This window comes from Aotus nancymaae, unplaced genomic scaffold (assembly GCF_030222135.1).
Source record: "Aotus nancymaae isolate 86718 unplaced genomic scaffold, 86718_ANA_hifiasm-v0.15.2.pri h1tg000039l, whole genome shotgun sequence".
NCBI classification, from domain to species: domain Eukaryota; kingdom Metazoa; phylum Chordata; class Mammalia; order Primates; family Aotidae; genus Aotus; species Aotus nancymaae.
In genome coordinates this window covers 12,808,504-12,821,591 of record NW_026988453.1, presented here as the reverse complement: position 1 = coordinate 12,821,591, position 13,088 = coordinate 12,808,504, and the positions used below count along the sequence as shown (strand labels likewise).

The window sequence follows — 13,088 nt, the reverse complement described above, 5'->3', positions numbered from 1 at the left end:
CTTGGGTTTGTGAGTCCATGAGATGGCATGTTTCTGGGAGTCTGCATGGGTATGAGGATATGTATTCATGAGCAAGTACTGGGATCTCAGTTTCTGAAAACATCTCTATGTATCTGTAGTTCCATGTGTAAATATGTGTGACGAGGCATGTCTGTGAGCATATATAGCTCAAGGACTCTGGCAGATTGCACACACACACACACATACACACACGCATATGAATGAATGCTTAAATGTATACTTTTATATTCCTGTGGGTTTTTTGGTGTTTGGATCTATATATGAGAGTGCAAAATTAAGTGTGTGTGTGTGCATCTGCATCTGTGTATAGATGTGCAGATATGCTAGCTTCTGGGTATATGTGAGCATATATAAGAACACGTCTAGGTATGGGCGGGTACATGTATCTGTGGGCATAGAACCCTCACCTTCTGTAGAGTTTCTTTTGACCTCGCTGTCACCACCACATGGGCTCCCATCTTCGCCAGATGATAAGCTATTTCTCTTCCGATCCCTTTGCTGGCGCCTGTGACAATCACTTTCTTTCCTTGGAGCATCTCTGGGGAACCCCAAAAGGAAGTGAGGACTATACCCAAGTTGGCAGCAAAATTCATTCTCCCTCCCTGGATATAGGCAGGCTTATCTCAATTTGTAACTTAAAAGGTTATGAGCCCAGATCAGTTTGTTACAAACTGCGTAAATCATTGTAAGAACAGGCCAGGTCTTTCATAAACATGCTCTGAAGTAGGGGTTTGCCCTGGTTGCTTAAACCAAGCCTCCCTGCTGTCATTTCTAAAAACCTTCATGGCAAGAGATCATAGGATGAGGGCAGAAGAGCCATGCTGGAGTTCCAGACATTTCTGGACTCTTTCAATTTTGCTCAATTGAAAGAATATTTAACAAGAAATCAAAACACATGTGTTCATAGAAATTCCAGGGATTTTCCCTCATTTCTATGTAGTCATCATCTCCAGAGTTGGTTTTTTTTTTTCCCATTCACTTATCAATCTCTTCAAAGAGACCAATTAGCTGGCTGAATTATGAATTTGGGTATTACTCTCATGTTTGTAGAAGATTTGAAATTGCTTCCCATTAATGGTGCCAAATAAAGCATGGGCTATTTGGCAAGATTTTAGCTACACGATTGCCCTCCCTACACAGTGCCCCCCTGCCCACACCCTGTAGCTGGAAGACACAAAATTACTGTCTCACTTCAGGTTTCCCTCTTTTTCACCAACTTTGAAGATCAAGAATACATCTTGATCCTCAGGAACACTCAAGCACGCCTGTGTTTCTTAAACCTATTACTCCAAAATGAGACACACGGGTACTTACCTGGTCTGAATTCCTCATACGCAGAATAGTAGTAGTAGGCCACGAAGAGCCCCAGAATGGGGAGGAGATGTTTTTTCATAAAAGCCATCCGACAGGGAGCTGGCCTGAAGACTCCTGTGGGACACACAGAGAGAACCTACAGAGCTTTCTACAACCTCCTAAGCAGGCGGCAGCCTCTGAATTGTGACATCAGGGACGGGGGAGGCTGGAGTAGTCTCAGGCAGTGCTAGCCAATTTCCCTGTCAGAGCAGCGATTGGCTTTGGGTGGGATCCCATTCGTCCCTGGCAGCCTGTGTGGTGGATTTCATAATGGACAATGTTTACTCCATTTCATTGAGCAAGAGGAGACTTCCAGATGGCCAAGCTCATGACTGTACAGGACTGGATTCCTGAGCATCCCTACCCGAGTCCATCTTACTCTTAATACAGTTTACGCCAGGGATCAATGATCTTTCAAAAGTGGTTTGTCGAAGACACAGAGAGAGAGGAGTGCATGTAGGGCTTCTGGGGGGGAACGCGAGTCAGAGCAGAGAGCCAAACTCAAGCCAAATCTCACCCTCAGTGCCCCCACTCCCCCACCCAGTCAGAAGCAATTAAAAATTACAGCACAGAACAGCAAAATCAGCTGAGGAAAAAAAGCGTGCACATCTTGGGGAAAAAATAATGAAAGCAAACAAGCTCTATAAGCCCCACACTCAAGTTCAATGAAAAAGTATTACAACATCAAAGGAGAAATTGCAAGCCAGCCAGAACCCAGATGGCGGGAAATCCAAGACTGATTCAAGACTCTAAGGCAAGTGCAATGGATCGTACACTTATTACTTTAATGGAGAATAAAGAAGAAATAATGAGTGACTAAAAGGCACTAAACTATTAAACTGGGTCTTGTAAATGCTGTAGAGGAACAAGAAACACGGAGAGGATGCTAGGGAGAGGCGACCTGATGTACAAGGAAAAAAAACTAGCACTAGGAAGTGAAACTAGATGGGGATGCCCACATCCCAGCTGAAAATAGATCTAGTAATAGTAAAAGGACCAGGGTGGTGAGAAACCTCTAGCAGTTTAGAATTTATTATCAGGGAAATATAAAAATAACCACCTCAGTATGTCCGTAGCACAAATTCATTAAGGAACAATCCTCAAAGAAGTAATTTGAGATGCATCATTGTTAAGTTCTTCAATTCAAAACCAACCAGCCATCATGGAAATTACCCCATCACAATGCAATCCTGAGTTCCGTAAGTTATCAACAGAGCAGGGAAAAAAATTCAAATGTGATAATAAGTATCTCCCTTTGGAGAAGGGACAGGAGTTGGGAGTAGTGGGGACAGAATTTACACAAGGTTAAGGGAAATTAAGTTATGATTCCAAGGGCAGTATATGGAAACACTCATCAAATTTTCACTTTAGAGTAAGAGAAAATAATTTAAGACCCAGAGGAGATGAAACGATTTGTCAACAAACCACCACAGCTGTGAGGGTCACTTGTGAAAAATGATGGAGATTTGAGAGCAGTTGAGGGCTAGATAGAGCTTGAGGTCTATGAAGGACAAAAAGGAGAAAGAAGATAAAATTCCAGTAAAAATTAGGTTACATGCCTTTAGAACTGCAAGATACATTTGTGTAATTTTACAAAGATATTTATGATACCAAGATATATTACAGACTAGGCTCCATTTTCATCCCTGAAGGGAAAGAAGTGCCAGCCAGAACCCAGATAAGGTTTATTTTCTTAATCCTATACTATTAATAGTAAAAATTATATGAAACAATGAAAAGTTACTTTGAAATATGATGATGCTGAATAGAAAGATGAGCAGACTAGGGACGTTTATTGTCTGACACAAAAAAGAAAGAATATTTAAAGTCCATTAAGAAAACATAAATTTAAAGGAAGCAAAAATAACAATGAGTAGGATAAACTGCAGAGTAATAGAACACAAAGCAAGTGCATTAACAATTGCTGATTGTTGGCTCCATTAAAAAATGAAGTCCAACATTGTGTGGCCTCAAAAGACACATTTAAACCCAAAGACACAAACAGATTAATAATTAGATGACCTAATAGCTATGATGCTAGAAAATAAGGATATGGCAAAAGCATCCAATAAAGTGATTTTCATGGGATTAGATAAAATAATTGCTGTATAAAATGCACTGCTGAGAAACACGGACACTGTGTAATGGTAGATGATACATTAAATCTCAGCAGTTCTCAAATTTTTGGTCTCAGGACCCTTGTATACTCTTAATAATTTCCAAGGACCTCAAAGAACTTTTGCCTGTGTAGGTTTTACCTATTTATGTTGCTATATCAATTGATGCATTAGAAATTCAGACTGAGGATTTTTTTCTAAAACTCAAAAATATGTAAGCATACATTCCATTAGCAGTCAGGGCAGTGGCATTAGCATACCTCCTGTAGCCTCTGGAAAAGTCAGTTAATGTCTTAGTATAATTATGAAAATAGTTTTGACCTTTCGGCCCTTCAAGAGAGTCTCAGAGACCCATGGGGACCACACTTTGACCATATTATATAATAAATAGCAAATCCACTTTGTGTCCATATTTACATGACTGGTTCTCTCATTAGCTTGTAAATTCCTGGAGGACATGGATTATGTCTTTTTCATCTTCATCTCTTTCCGTTTCCCACTAGCCTTACTCCAAAATAGGCATGCAATTAACTTGCTGTTTCAGTGTTTCTGACATACTGCAGCAATGAGAAAACTGCTGTCTTCCTGGAGTCTAGTTTAATCTGGGGAAATCACTGGGATTCAGCATTCTGATCAGAACAGATCAATCCCATCCCCCAAATCTTCTTTCTGTGGTTCTCAACAAAGTTTTAAAACATAGTTAATACAAAATTAAATACAACTGTTTCAGCTGGCATTTGTTTCAAGTCAAGTTTTCCCTGATCGAATTCAAGTACCACAGCAAGGGAGCTAGCTGTTCACTCCACTCCTGGTGCCCCTCCTTTGTAATGCACTGACCATTTACATTCTAGAGCAGACTTTCGGCAGATACCTGGCAGTTTTCAAACACCTGCACAGAAGGGGCTCCTCAATGCTGGAGGTGAGTCTTAGAGCCCAGCCAGGAATTCTCTCTGATTTGATAATTCCCACTGGAATAAATGGAATCAAGTGCAAGCAACAAAGTGAGAAGAACATAGGGGCTGAGTGAACAAGAATGGGACTATGACGAATGGGCCAGATCTGGGAAGACTGATAGGAGATGGCAAAACTGTGAGGAGGAGCAGCCAGAGGGGAATTCCTTTACATTTGGCTTACAATGCAGGTCATGAAGAAACACCTGTCATGTAGAAGGTGGCAGCTGTAATGCTTTTCATGATTGTTTAGTAGCTTTGTTAAGCAAGTGCTCTCTTTTGAAAATGAATCTTGTTGGGGAGACCGTGGGCAAACCTCAGAGTAAAAAGTAGAACACTCTGTGTTCAGAGGTTCTGCCTTTCCTGGGAGAATTAACGCTGCAACGTTGAAACAGGAGAGGATCTTAGCATTATATGAGAAATAATATGGTTTGACTGTGTCCTCACCCAAATCTCAACTTGAATTGTATCTCCCAGAATTCCCATCTGTTGTGGGAGAGACCCAGTGGGAGGTAATTGAATCATAGGGGCTGGTCTTTCCTGTGCTATAGCTGATGGGTTTATCAGATGTTTCAGCTTTTGCTTCTTCCTCATTTTCTCTTGCCACTGCTCTGTAAGAACTGCCTTTCACCTCCTGCCACGATTCTGATGTCTGCCCAGCTACGTGGAACTGTAAGTTTAATTAAACCTCTCTTTGTTCCCAGTTTTGGGTTTGTCTTTATCAGCAGTGTTAAAACGAACTAATACAGTAAATTGGTACCAACAGAGTGGGCTGTTGCTGAAAAGATACCTGAAAATGTGGAAGCGACTTTGGAACTGGGTAACAAGCAGAAGTTGGAAGAGTTTAGAGGGCTCAGTAGAAGACAGGAAAATGTCAGAAAGTTTGGAACCTCCTAGAGGCTTGTTGAATGGCTTTGACAAAAGTGCTGATAGTGATACGAACAGTATGGTCCAGGCTGAGGTAATCTCATATGGAGATGAGGAGCTTGTTGGGAACTTGTCTCTTGTTATGTTTTAGCAAAGAGACTGGTGGCATTTTGCCCCTGCCCTAGAGATTTGTGGAACTTCGAACTTAAGAGAGATGATTTGGGGTATCTGGCAAAAGATATTTCTAAGTAGCAAAGCATTCAAGATATGACTTGGGTGCTGTTAAAAGCATTCTGTTTTAAAATGGAAACAGTATAAAAGTTCAGAAAAGTTGCAGCCTGATAATGTTAAAAAAAAAAGAAAAAAACATTTTTGAGGAGAAATTCAAGCCAGCTGCAGAAATTTGCATAAATAGCCAGGAGCCTAATGTTAACCCCTAAAACCATGGGGAAAATGTCTCCAGGCCATGTCAGAGACCTTCACAGCAGCCCCTCCCATGACAGGCCTGGAGGCCCAGGAGGAAAAAGTGGTTTTGTGGGCTGGGCCCAGGGACTTCTGCACAGCCGAGGGACTTGGTACCCTGTGTCTCAGCTGCTCCAGCTGTGGCTGAAAGGAGCCAGCATAGACCTTGAGCTGTGGCTTCAGAGGGTGGAAGCCCCAAGCCTTGGCAGCTTCCATATGGTGTTGAGCCTGTAGGCGCACAGAAATCAAGAACTGAGGTTTGGGAGCCTCTGCCTCAATTTCAGAAGATGTATGGAAATGCCTGGATACCCAGGCAAAAGTTTGCTGCAGGGGTGGGGCCGTCATGGAGAACCTCTGCTATGGCAGTGCAGAAGGGAAATGTGGGGTTGGATCCCCCACACAGAGTCCCTACTGGGACACTGCCTAGTGAAGCTGTGAGGCCAATGTCCTCCAGACCCCAGAATGGTAGGTCTACCAAGAGCTTGCACTGTGTGCCTGGAAAGCCAGAGACACTCAATACCAGCCCATGAAAGGAGCCAGGAGGGAGGCTGTACCATGCAAAGCCATGGGGGCAGAGCTGCCCAAGACCATGGGAACCCACCTTTTGCATCAGTGTGACCTGGATGTGAGACCTGGAGTCAAAGGAGATCATTTTGGAGCCTTAAAATTTGACTGCCCCACTGGATTTCAGATGTGCATGGGCCTTGTAATCCCTTTGTTTTGGCCAGTTTATTTTATTTGGAACAGCTGTGTTTACCCAATACCTGTACCCCCATTGTATCTAGGAAATAGCTAGCTTGCTTTTGATTTTACAGGCTCATAGGCAGAAGGGACTTGCCTTGTCTCAGATGAGACTTTTGGACTGTGGACTTTTGGGTTACTACTGAAACGAGCTAAGACTTTGGGGGACTGTTGGGAAGGCGTGATTGGTTTTGAAATGTGAAGACATGAGATGTGAAGGGGCCAGGGCAAGAATGATATGGTTTGGCTGTGTCCCCACCCAAATCTCAACTTAAAGTGTATCTCCCAGAATTCCCACATGTTGTGGGAGGTACCCCGGGGAGGCAGTTGAATCATGGGGACCAGTCTTTCCCTGCTATTCTCATGATCTGATGGGTTTATCAGGGGTTTCCGCCTTTGCTTCTTCCTCATTTTTCTCTTGCTGCTGCATGTAAGAAGTGCCTTTTGCCTACTGCCATGATTCTGAGGCCTCCCCAGCCACGTGGAAATGTAATCCAATTAAACCTCTTTTTGTTCTCAGTTTTGGGTATGTCTTTATCAGCAGTGTAAAAATGAACTAAAACAAGAATGCATAAAAGTCTCCCTTTCTTGCCACCACCACCTCCATTCTCACCGCAGTTCCTCAGGTCTAATTTTAGGAACTCACAGCTGCCAAGATCATTTCCCTGCTATAGAAATAACTATCATTTCATGCAATTTTGTCCAATAACAGACTCCTTCCCTTCCTCCTGTTCTCCTCCCTCCTCTGTATGTCTAACGAGGGGGAAAGTTCTCATTTGTCAATCCTTCTGCATGTCAATCTCAGTGGACAGATTTATTCTTTTTTTTTACCCAGTGGAATCTTGGATCTGGGAGAATGAAGTAGGCATGGGATAAATTGCTCTCTGTGTGCTGTCCCATTCCTGCCTAGCATGTATAGCTTATGGTAGGGGACTGATGGGGTAGAATACCTGGAATCCATTTGCCTGGGAGAGCCAAGGGCCTTCTAGGAAAAAAGAGACCCTCATGAGGTCATGAGCATGGTCTGATCCCTGCCCCCAGTGGAGATGGAGATGCAAACCATTCTTTTTGTAATTAAAAAATTTCTGTTGACTTTATGTTTTAAGGGCATGATCTAAGTAGACATTTCTAAGCATGTTGCAGTTGTTCAGGTTTTCCCTCTGGCCTAGCTCCTGTGGATTCACACCTGAGCATAGAAGAGATAGGGGGCTATGTAATAACTAAACAAAATGATTCCATGAATGGTATGTTGAAATATTGGCAGCACAGGAAGCAGTGGGAGAGCCCCGCACAGCTGAGAGGACTGACTTCAGCACAGCTACCGCAGGGCTTTGGCCCATCTTGTGTTTTTTCTTGGTTGGTCAGCCCAACTTTCAGGAAGCACACTGGGGTTGCATCACAGCCTCAGCCAGGTGCGCGTCTCAAGGTTCCAGGGATGTCAGCGTTCGAAGGAAGTCAAGTCCCCCTGGTGGGACACAGGGTTGCCAAATTTAGCAAATAGAAATTCAGAATGCCCAGTTAAATCTGGATTTCAGACAAATGACAAATAGTTATTTTAAGGATGTATGTGAGTCAGTCTGTCTGTCTGTATCTATCAATCAATCAATCAATCATCTAATCTACCTAACCTCTATCTAAGCTGTCTACCTATTGAGATGGGATAAACTATTGAAAGAAATATACCTAAACTATTGAAGGGAAAATGTCTTGAAAGGAACATACTTATACTAAAACATGGATTCTAGCCAGGTGTGGTGACTTATGCCTGTAATCCCAGTCACTGTGGAGGCCAAGGTGAGAGGATCACTTGGCCAGGAGTTTGAGACCAGCCTGGGAAACATAGCAAGACCCCTGTCTCAGAAAAAAAAAAACAACAAAAAAACCCAAAACCGTTATTCATTCGTTGTTTAGCTGAAATTTGGATTTAACTGGATGTCTTGTGTTTAATTTGAAAAGCTTAGAAGTGGCATAGGGCTTTGAGAACTTGAGAAATAGTCTTAGGTGTGGACAAAACATTCTGGACCATGGCTACTGAGAGCCATCTGGTCTACCTTTACCAAAATGGAGCCCAGCAGCCTGGCCACAAACAGTCAAAAGACCCTAAGTAGCACAGCAAAGAATGTTCTACAAAGTAACCCTCCCCTCTCCCCACACACTCCTGAACCCAACTCAATGCTCACTCTTATTCTTCATGCTGAGCTATGCCCAGCAGTGTAATTGAGCTCCCCCATAACCAGCTGGATTTTTCTCCCAGGCTTTTTTTCTCTTTTATCCTTCTCATTAAGTATCACTTGCCACTTTAACCTCTCCTTCTAGCACCACATGGTAGCTGGGTGGAGGAATCATCTATGAACATTTATTTAGTTAGGTATTTACTGTTGAACAGATACTATGACTAAAAACACTAGTGAAATGCTCTCCATGTGCTAGAAGAAGATGAAGTGGAAATAAATGAAATGTATACGATGCTACCAGTGCACTGATGGAAGTCTGCAGTAGGGCATACGGAAGGGAGTAGTCCATTCTACATGTGGGACAGGCAAGCAGGAGCTGCTTCCAGGAAGTGGTTCACCTTGATCCCTGTTGAAATTTGAGCAGAAATGCTCCAGGAAATGAAGAATGATAAGAGTGAGCATTGAGTTGGGTTCGGGAGTGTGTGGGGAGAGGGGAGGGCTAGTTTGTGGAACATTCTTTGCATAGGAAGCTGTGTGGGAAAATACAAAGAGGTGTGAAAGAGAAAGGCATGTTTGGGAAACTATGAACAGTTCCATATGGCTGGATAACTGAGTTTTACAAGGTGGGATTACACAGTGAGGAGCCTGGAGAAGCAGAGGCACATCTTTGAGGGCCTTGAGTATCCACTGTGGAGTCTGTAGCTCTGGGTATTTGTTCTCAAGTCATGAAGCCTCTGCCCTCTGTGGCCTCTTCGTCCCCACCCAGAACTCTGCCTATCCACTGGCGCTTTGTATCTCCTCATTGCCTTATGCAGAAAAATGTGAATCTTCTGCACTCTTTTGGCTCTTCAGTCCAGCCCCACGCCCTCTATAAACACTTCATTCTCCCTGCCAGGATGCGCTGGGTATGGGCTTGCAGCCCCCTGGAGCTATGCCCAGCGGTGTAACTGAGCTCCCCCATAACCAGCTGGGTTTTTCTCCCAGGCTTTTTTTCTCTTTGATCCTTCTCATTAAGTATCACTTGCCACTTTAACCTCTTCTTCTGGCCCCACACATCCTCTTCCCTTGCTTCTGTCAATTCATAGTCACCAGGCTTTCTTCCTACTTCTCGGACTGCTTCTTACTTTTCTTTATAGGCTTATCTTTTCTTCGGGATTCCTTGGATTGCTGGAGTTTGCCTTGATTCTGTGTCATTTTTTTTTCTCTCTATCTTCCCTGCATAATTTCCTTCTCTCTCATGGTTACAATTACTACCTTTATATTGATGGATGAGTCTTAAAATTCTTTATTTCCTGTGCAGTATTTTCTCCTAAGCTTCAGGTATTATAACCACCTGCTTACCCAAACCCTCTCCTTCTGAGGGCCTCCTAAACCTCTCAAATTCATCATGCTGAAACTGACATGATTATTTTTTAGCGGCTTTATTGCAGTGGAATTTATATACTAGAAAATTATCTCATTTTAAGTGCACAATTCAATGATTTTGAATAAACTTGCAGAGTTGAGAAATCATCACTGCGATCTAATTTTAGAACATTTCCATCACTCAAACAGATTTCTCGTGCCCATTTACAGTCACTCCCTGTTTCTACCCCCACCCCCAGGCAAGCAGTAATCTAATTTCCACATACAGACTTGTCTAACCTGGACATTTTGTATCAGTAGAACTACACAGCATGTGATCTTTTGTCTGACTTCTTTCACTTAATGTGTTTTTGAGATTCTTTCATATTGTAATATGTGTCTTTGCCAAATCATATTCCATTGTATTGAATACCATATTTTGTTTATCCATTTGCCAGTTCACAAACATTTGGAATTTTCCCCTTTTTGGCTATGATGGGCAGTGCTGCAATGAACATTGGCATGAAAAGTTTTGCGTGGACATATGTTTTTACTTCTCTTGGGTATATACCCAAGAGTGGCATTGCTGAGTCATAAGGTAAATTTATGTTTAACTTTTTGAGAAACTGCCAAACTGTTCTCCAGTGATTTTTGTTATTTTTACTCATCATTTCCAATTGATCTCAATTTCAATCAATGGCTTCACCATCCATCTAATTAGTAATCCAGAAACTTAGGAGCTCTTTACTCCTCCCTCTCCATATTCTGTTAATCACCAAGTACAGTCGATTGTACCTCCTCAGTATCTCTAGAACCATCTCCAAATCTTCACCCTCTGTGACCATCTATGTTAGTCCATTTTTACACTGCTATAAAGAAATACCTAAGACTGGGTAATTTATATATGTATTTAAAGAAGTTCTCACAGTTCTGCATGTCCAGGGAGTCTTCAGGAAACTTACAGTCATGGTAGAAGGTGAAGGAGAAGCAAGGCACATCTTACATGATGGCAGGAGAGAGACAGAGCAAGGGGGGAACTGCCAAACACTTTTAAAGCATCAGATCTCATGAGCATTCACTCACTGTCATGAGAGCAGATAGGATTATGGGGAAACCCCATAATCCAATCACCTCCCACCAGGTCCTTCCCTCCTTTGGTGACCTCCTCACATTTCTCTGCCCATCTCATCTTCCTCAATCCATTAATTTTTAAAACAAGCTTGTGAAATATTTGGTATTCACAAAAGAATATACGAAAACATGAATAATGTATAAAGCATAAGTATGAAACAGAATCCTCATGGCTCACCATCCAACTTAAGACATGAACATCCCAGCACTGTGAAGTTCCCCGTGGGCTCTAATCCATCCAGTTCTTCACGCCACAACTGATCAGCATATTTCTCTCCTTCAGAAGATTGAGTAGCTCCCTATTATCTTCAGAATGAAGTCGAAACTCCCTATTATGGCTTTACAAGTTCTTCATAATTTTGGAAATTATTTCCCAGGAACCTTCCCTTGCCCCAACTCCTTCTTACCATTCAGGTATTGCTCTTCAAAGTCACACCTTCAGGAATGCTGGGGACCAGGCAAGGTACTCTCTGAACCCTAGGCACTTCTCTAATCATTGCACTTACCGCTTTTTACTCCTATCTGTTCACCGTCTGCCTTTCCCATTAGACAGTTCGGGGAGGGCAGAGACCGTCTCCACGTTGCTTGCCCCTGCATCTCTAGTGTCAGCACAGTGTTTGGAACGGGGTAGGCGCTGAGTAAACATTTTTTGAGTGTTTCATGGATGAACCGATTCTGATACATCCAAATACAGATGTCTGGTAGGTATTTGGAACTCAGGAGAAAGGTCCAGGTTAGAGACATAGATTTGGGAGATTTAAGTCATGGAAGTTAATGTTGCAACCATAGGAGTAGATGAGGCCACCAGGGAGAGAGTGAAGGCTGAGCAGGAAACCTTACACTCATGTTTGTGGGGTGGGCAGAAGAGGAGGGCCAGCAAAGGAGAATAAAGGTGAGCTGGGAGCAGGAGGACTGAGAGCACAGAACCCAACAGAACAGGTCTCAGTGAGATGGCAGAGGTCAAGGAGAGTGAGAAGTGCCAAGAATACAGGGGGTCTGGCATAAAGGAATCACTGGGGATCTTTGCCAGAGAGTTCCAGAGGAGCTAACGTGGAAATGCTGTGAGTTGAAGAGTGAAGGTACCTGAAAGAATGCAATGTTTCCTGGGCCACAATTTTGAGGCACTTGAGAAGCATGAAGATCTGAAAGAAGGTTTTGACTTGGGGGATAGAAATGAGTTAAACTTTCATTCAGATGTTTTTGAGCATTCATGCCAGACTGTGCTGGGCTGAGCATCCTTTCTGTTTGTGGGAAAGATCCAGTAGAGTCTAAAGACAAGATTACTGGAAGGACATGGCTAATGGAGTCACACTGCAGATGATACAGCACATGGCTCTGGAAAAGGAGACTGCCACTTTTGAGAATCGAGGAAGTAGAGGAAGGGTGGAATTGAATCCTTGCCTTCCACTTCCACATTCAGCTTTCTAGTCTGACTTGTTTCCTTCTTTCCATTTTTGGAAAGCAGCTAAATGCAGCTTCCCATCTATCGATATCTCCTGGAGAAGGGCCAGGAAGAAGAAGGAGGGGACTTAAGTTCTCAAGTGTCTCCTCTTCCTCAGTCTCGATCACAGCATGTACCTTTCATTTTCATTTCTGCCTTGTCCTGCCTTGTCTGCTCCCTCCTAATCTTCATATATTCACAAATTTAAGGCAAGAAAGTTTTCCTGGGCTTCATCTTGTATTTTATGTCTGATGGGAGGATTCATGAAGTTTGAGGGTTTGGAAACAGCCCTGAAAAATGACCTAATAGGGAACCGAAGGGGAATTTCTACATTTACGATGCTAAGAATGTTAACATGCTTCTGCCAGCAGAGGGAGCCGCAGGATTGGGAGAGATAGCTCAGATGGGGACTTTATTTCTGCCAATCTTGTCAGCAGTCCAGAGAGATTTATGGGTTAATTGAAAAGAGAATGAAAGAGGGAGGGAA

The 13,088-nt window shown here is 42.9% G+C and overlaps 1 protein-coding gene across 3 annotated transcripts in view; it reads right to left on the bottom strand.

Moving 5' to 3' along the window:
• The window catches only part of HSD11B1 (hydroxysteroid 11-beta dehydrogenase 1), a 51,902-nt gene that overhangs the window by 30,895 nt on the left and 7,919 nt on the right, over positions 1-13,088 (bottom strand). For 2 of the 3 annotated variants that reach the window (XM_064360330.1, XM_064360331.1), the window contains exons 1-2: positions 1,336-1,512; positions 429-559 (exon numbers count right to left, since the gene is read on the bottom strand). In XM_064360330.1, coding sequence (XP_064216400.1) covers positions 429-559; positions 1,336-1,423 — 219 coding nt within the window. In that variant the 5' untranslated portion in view covers positions 1,424-1,512. Of the gene's footprint in view, positions 1-428; positions 560-1,335; positions 1,513-13,088 lie in introns of those variants that run through there. The other variant, XM_012459250.2, reaches the window with a different exon arrangement.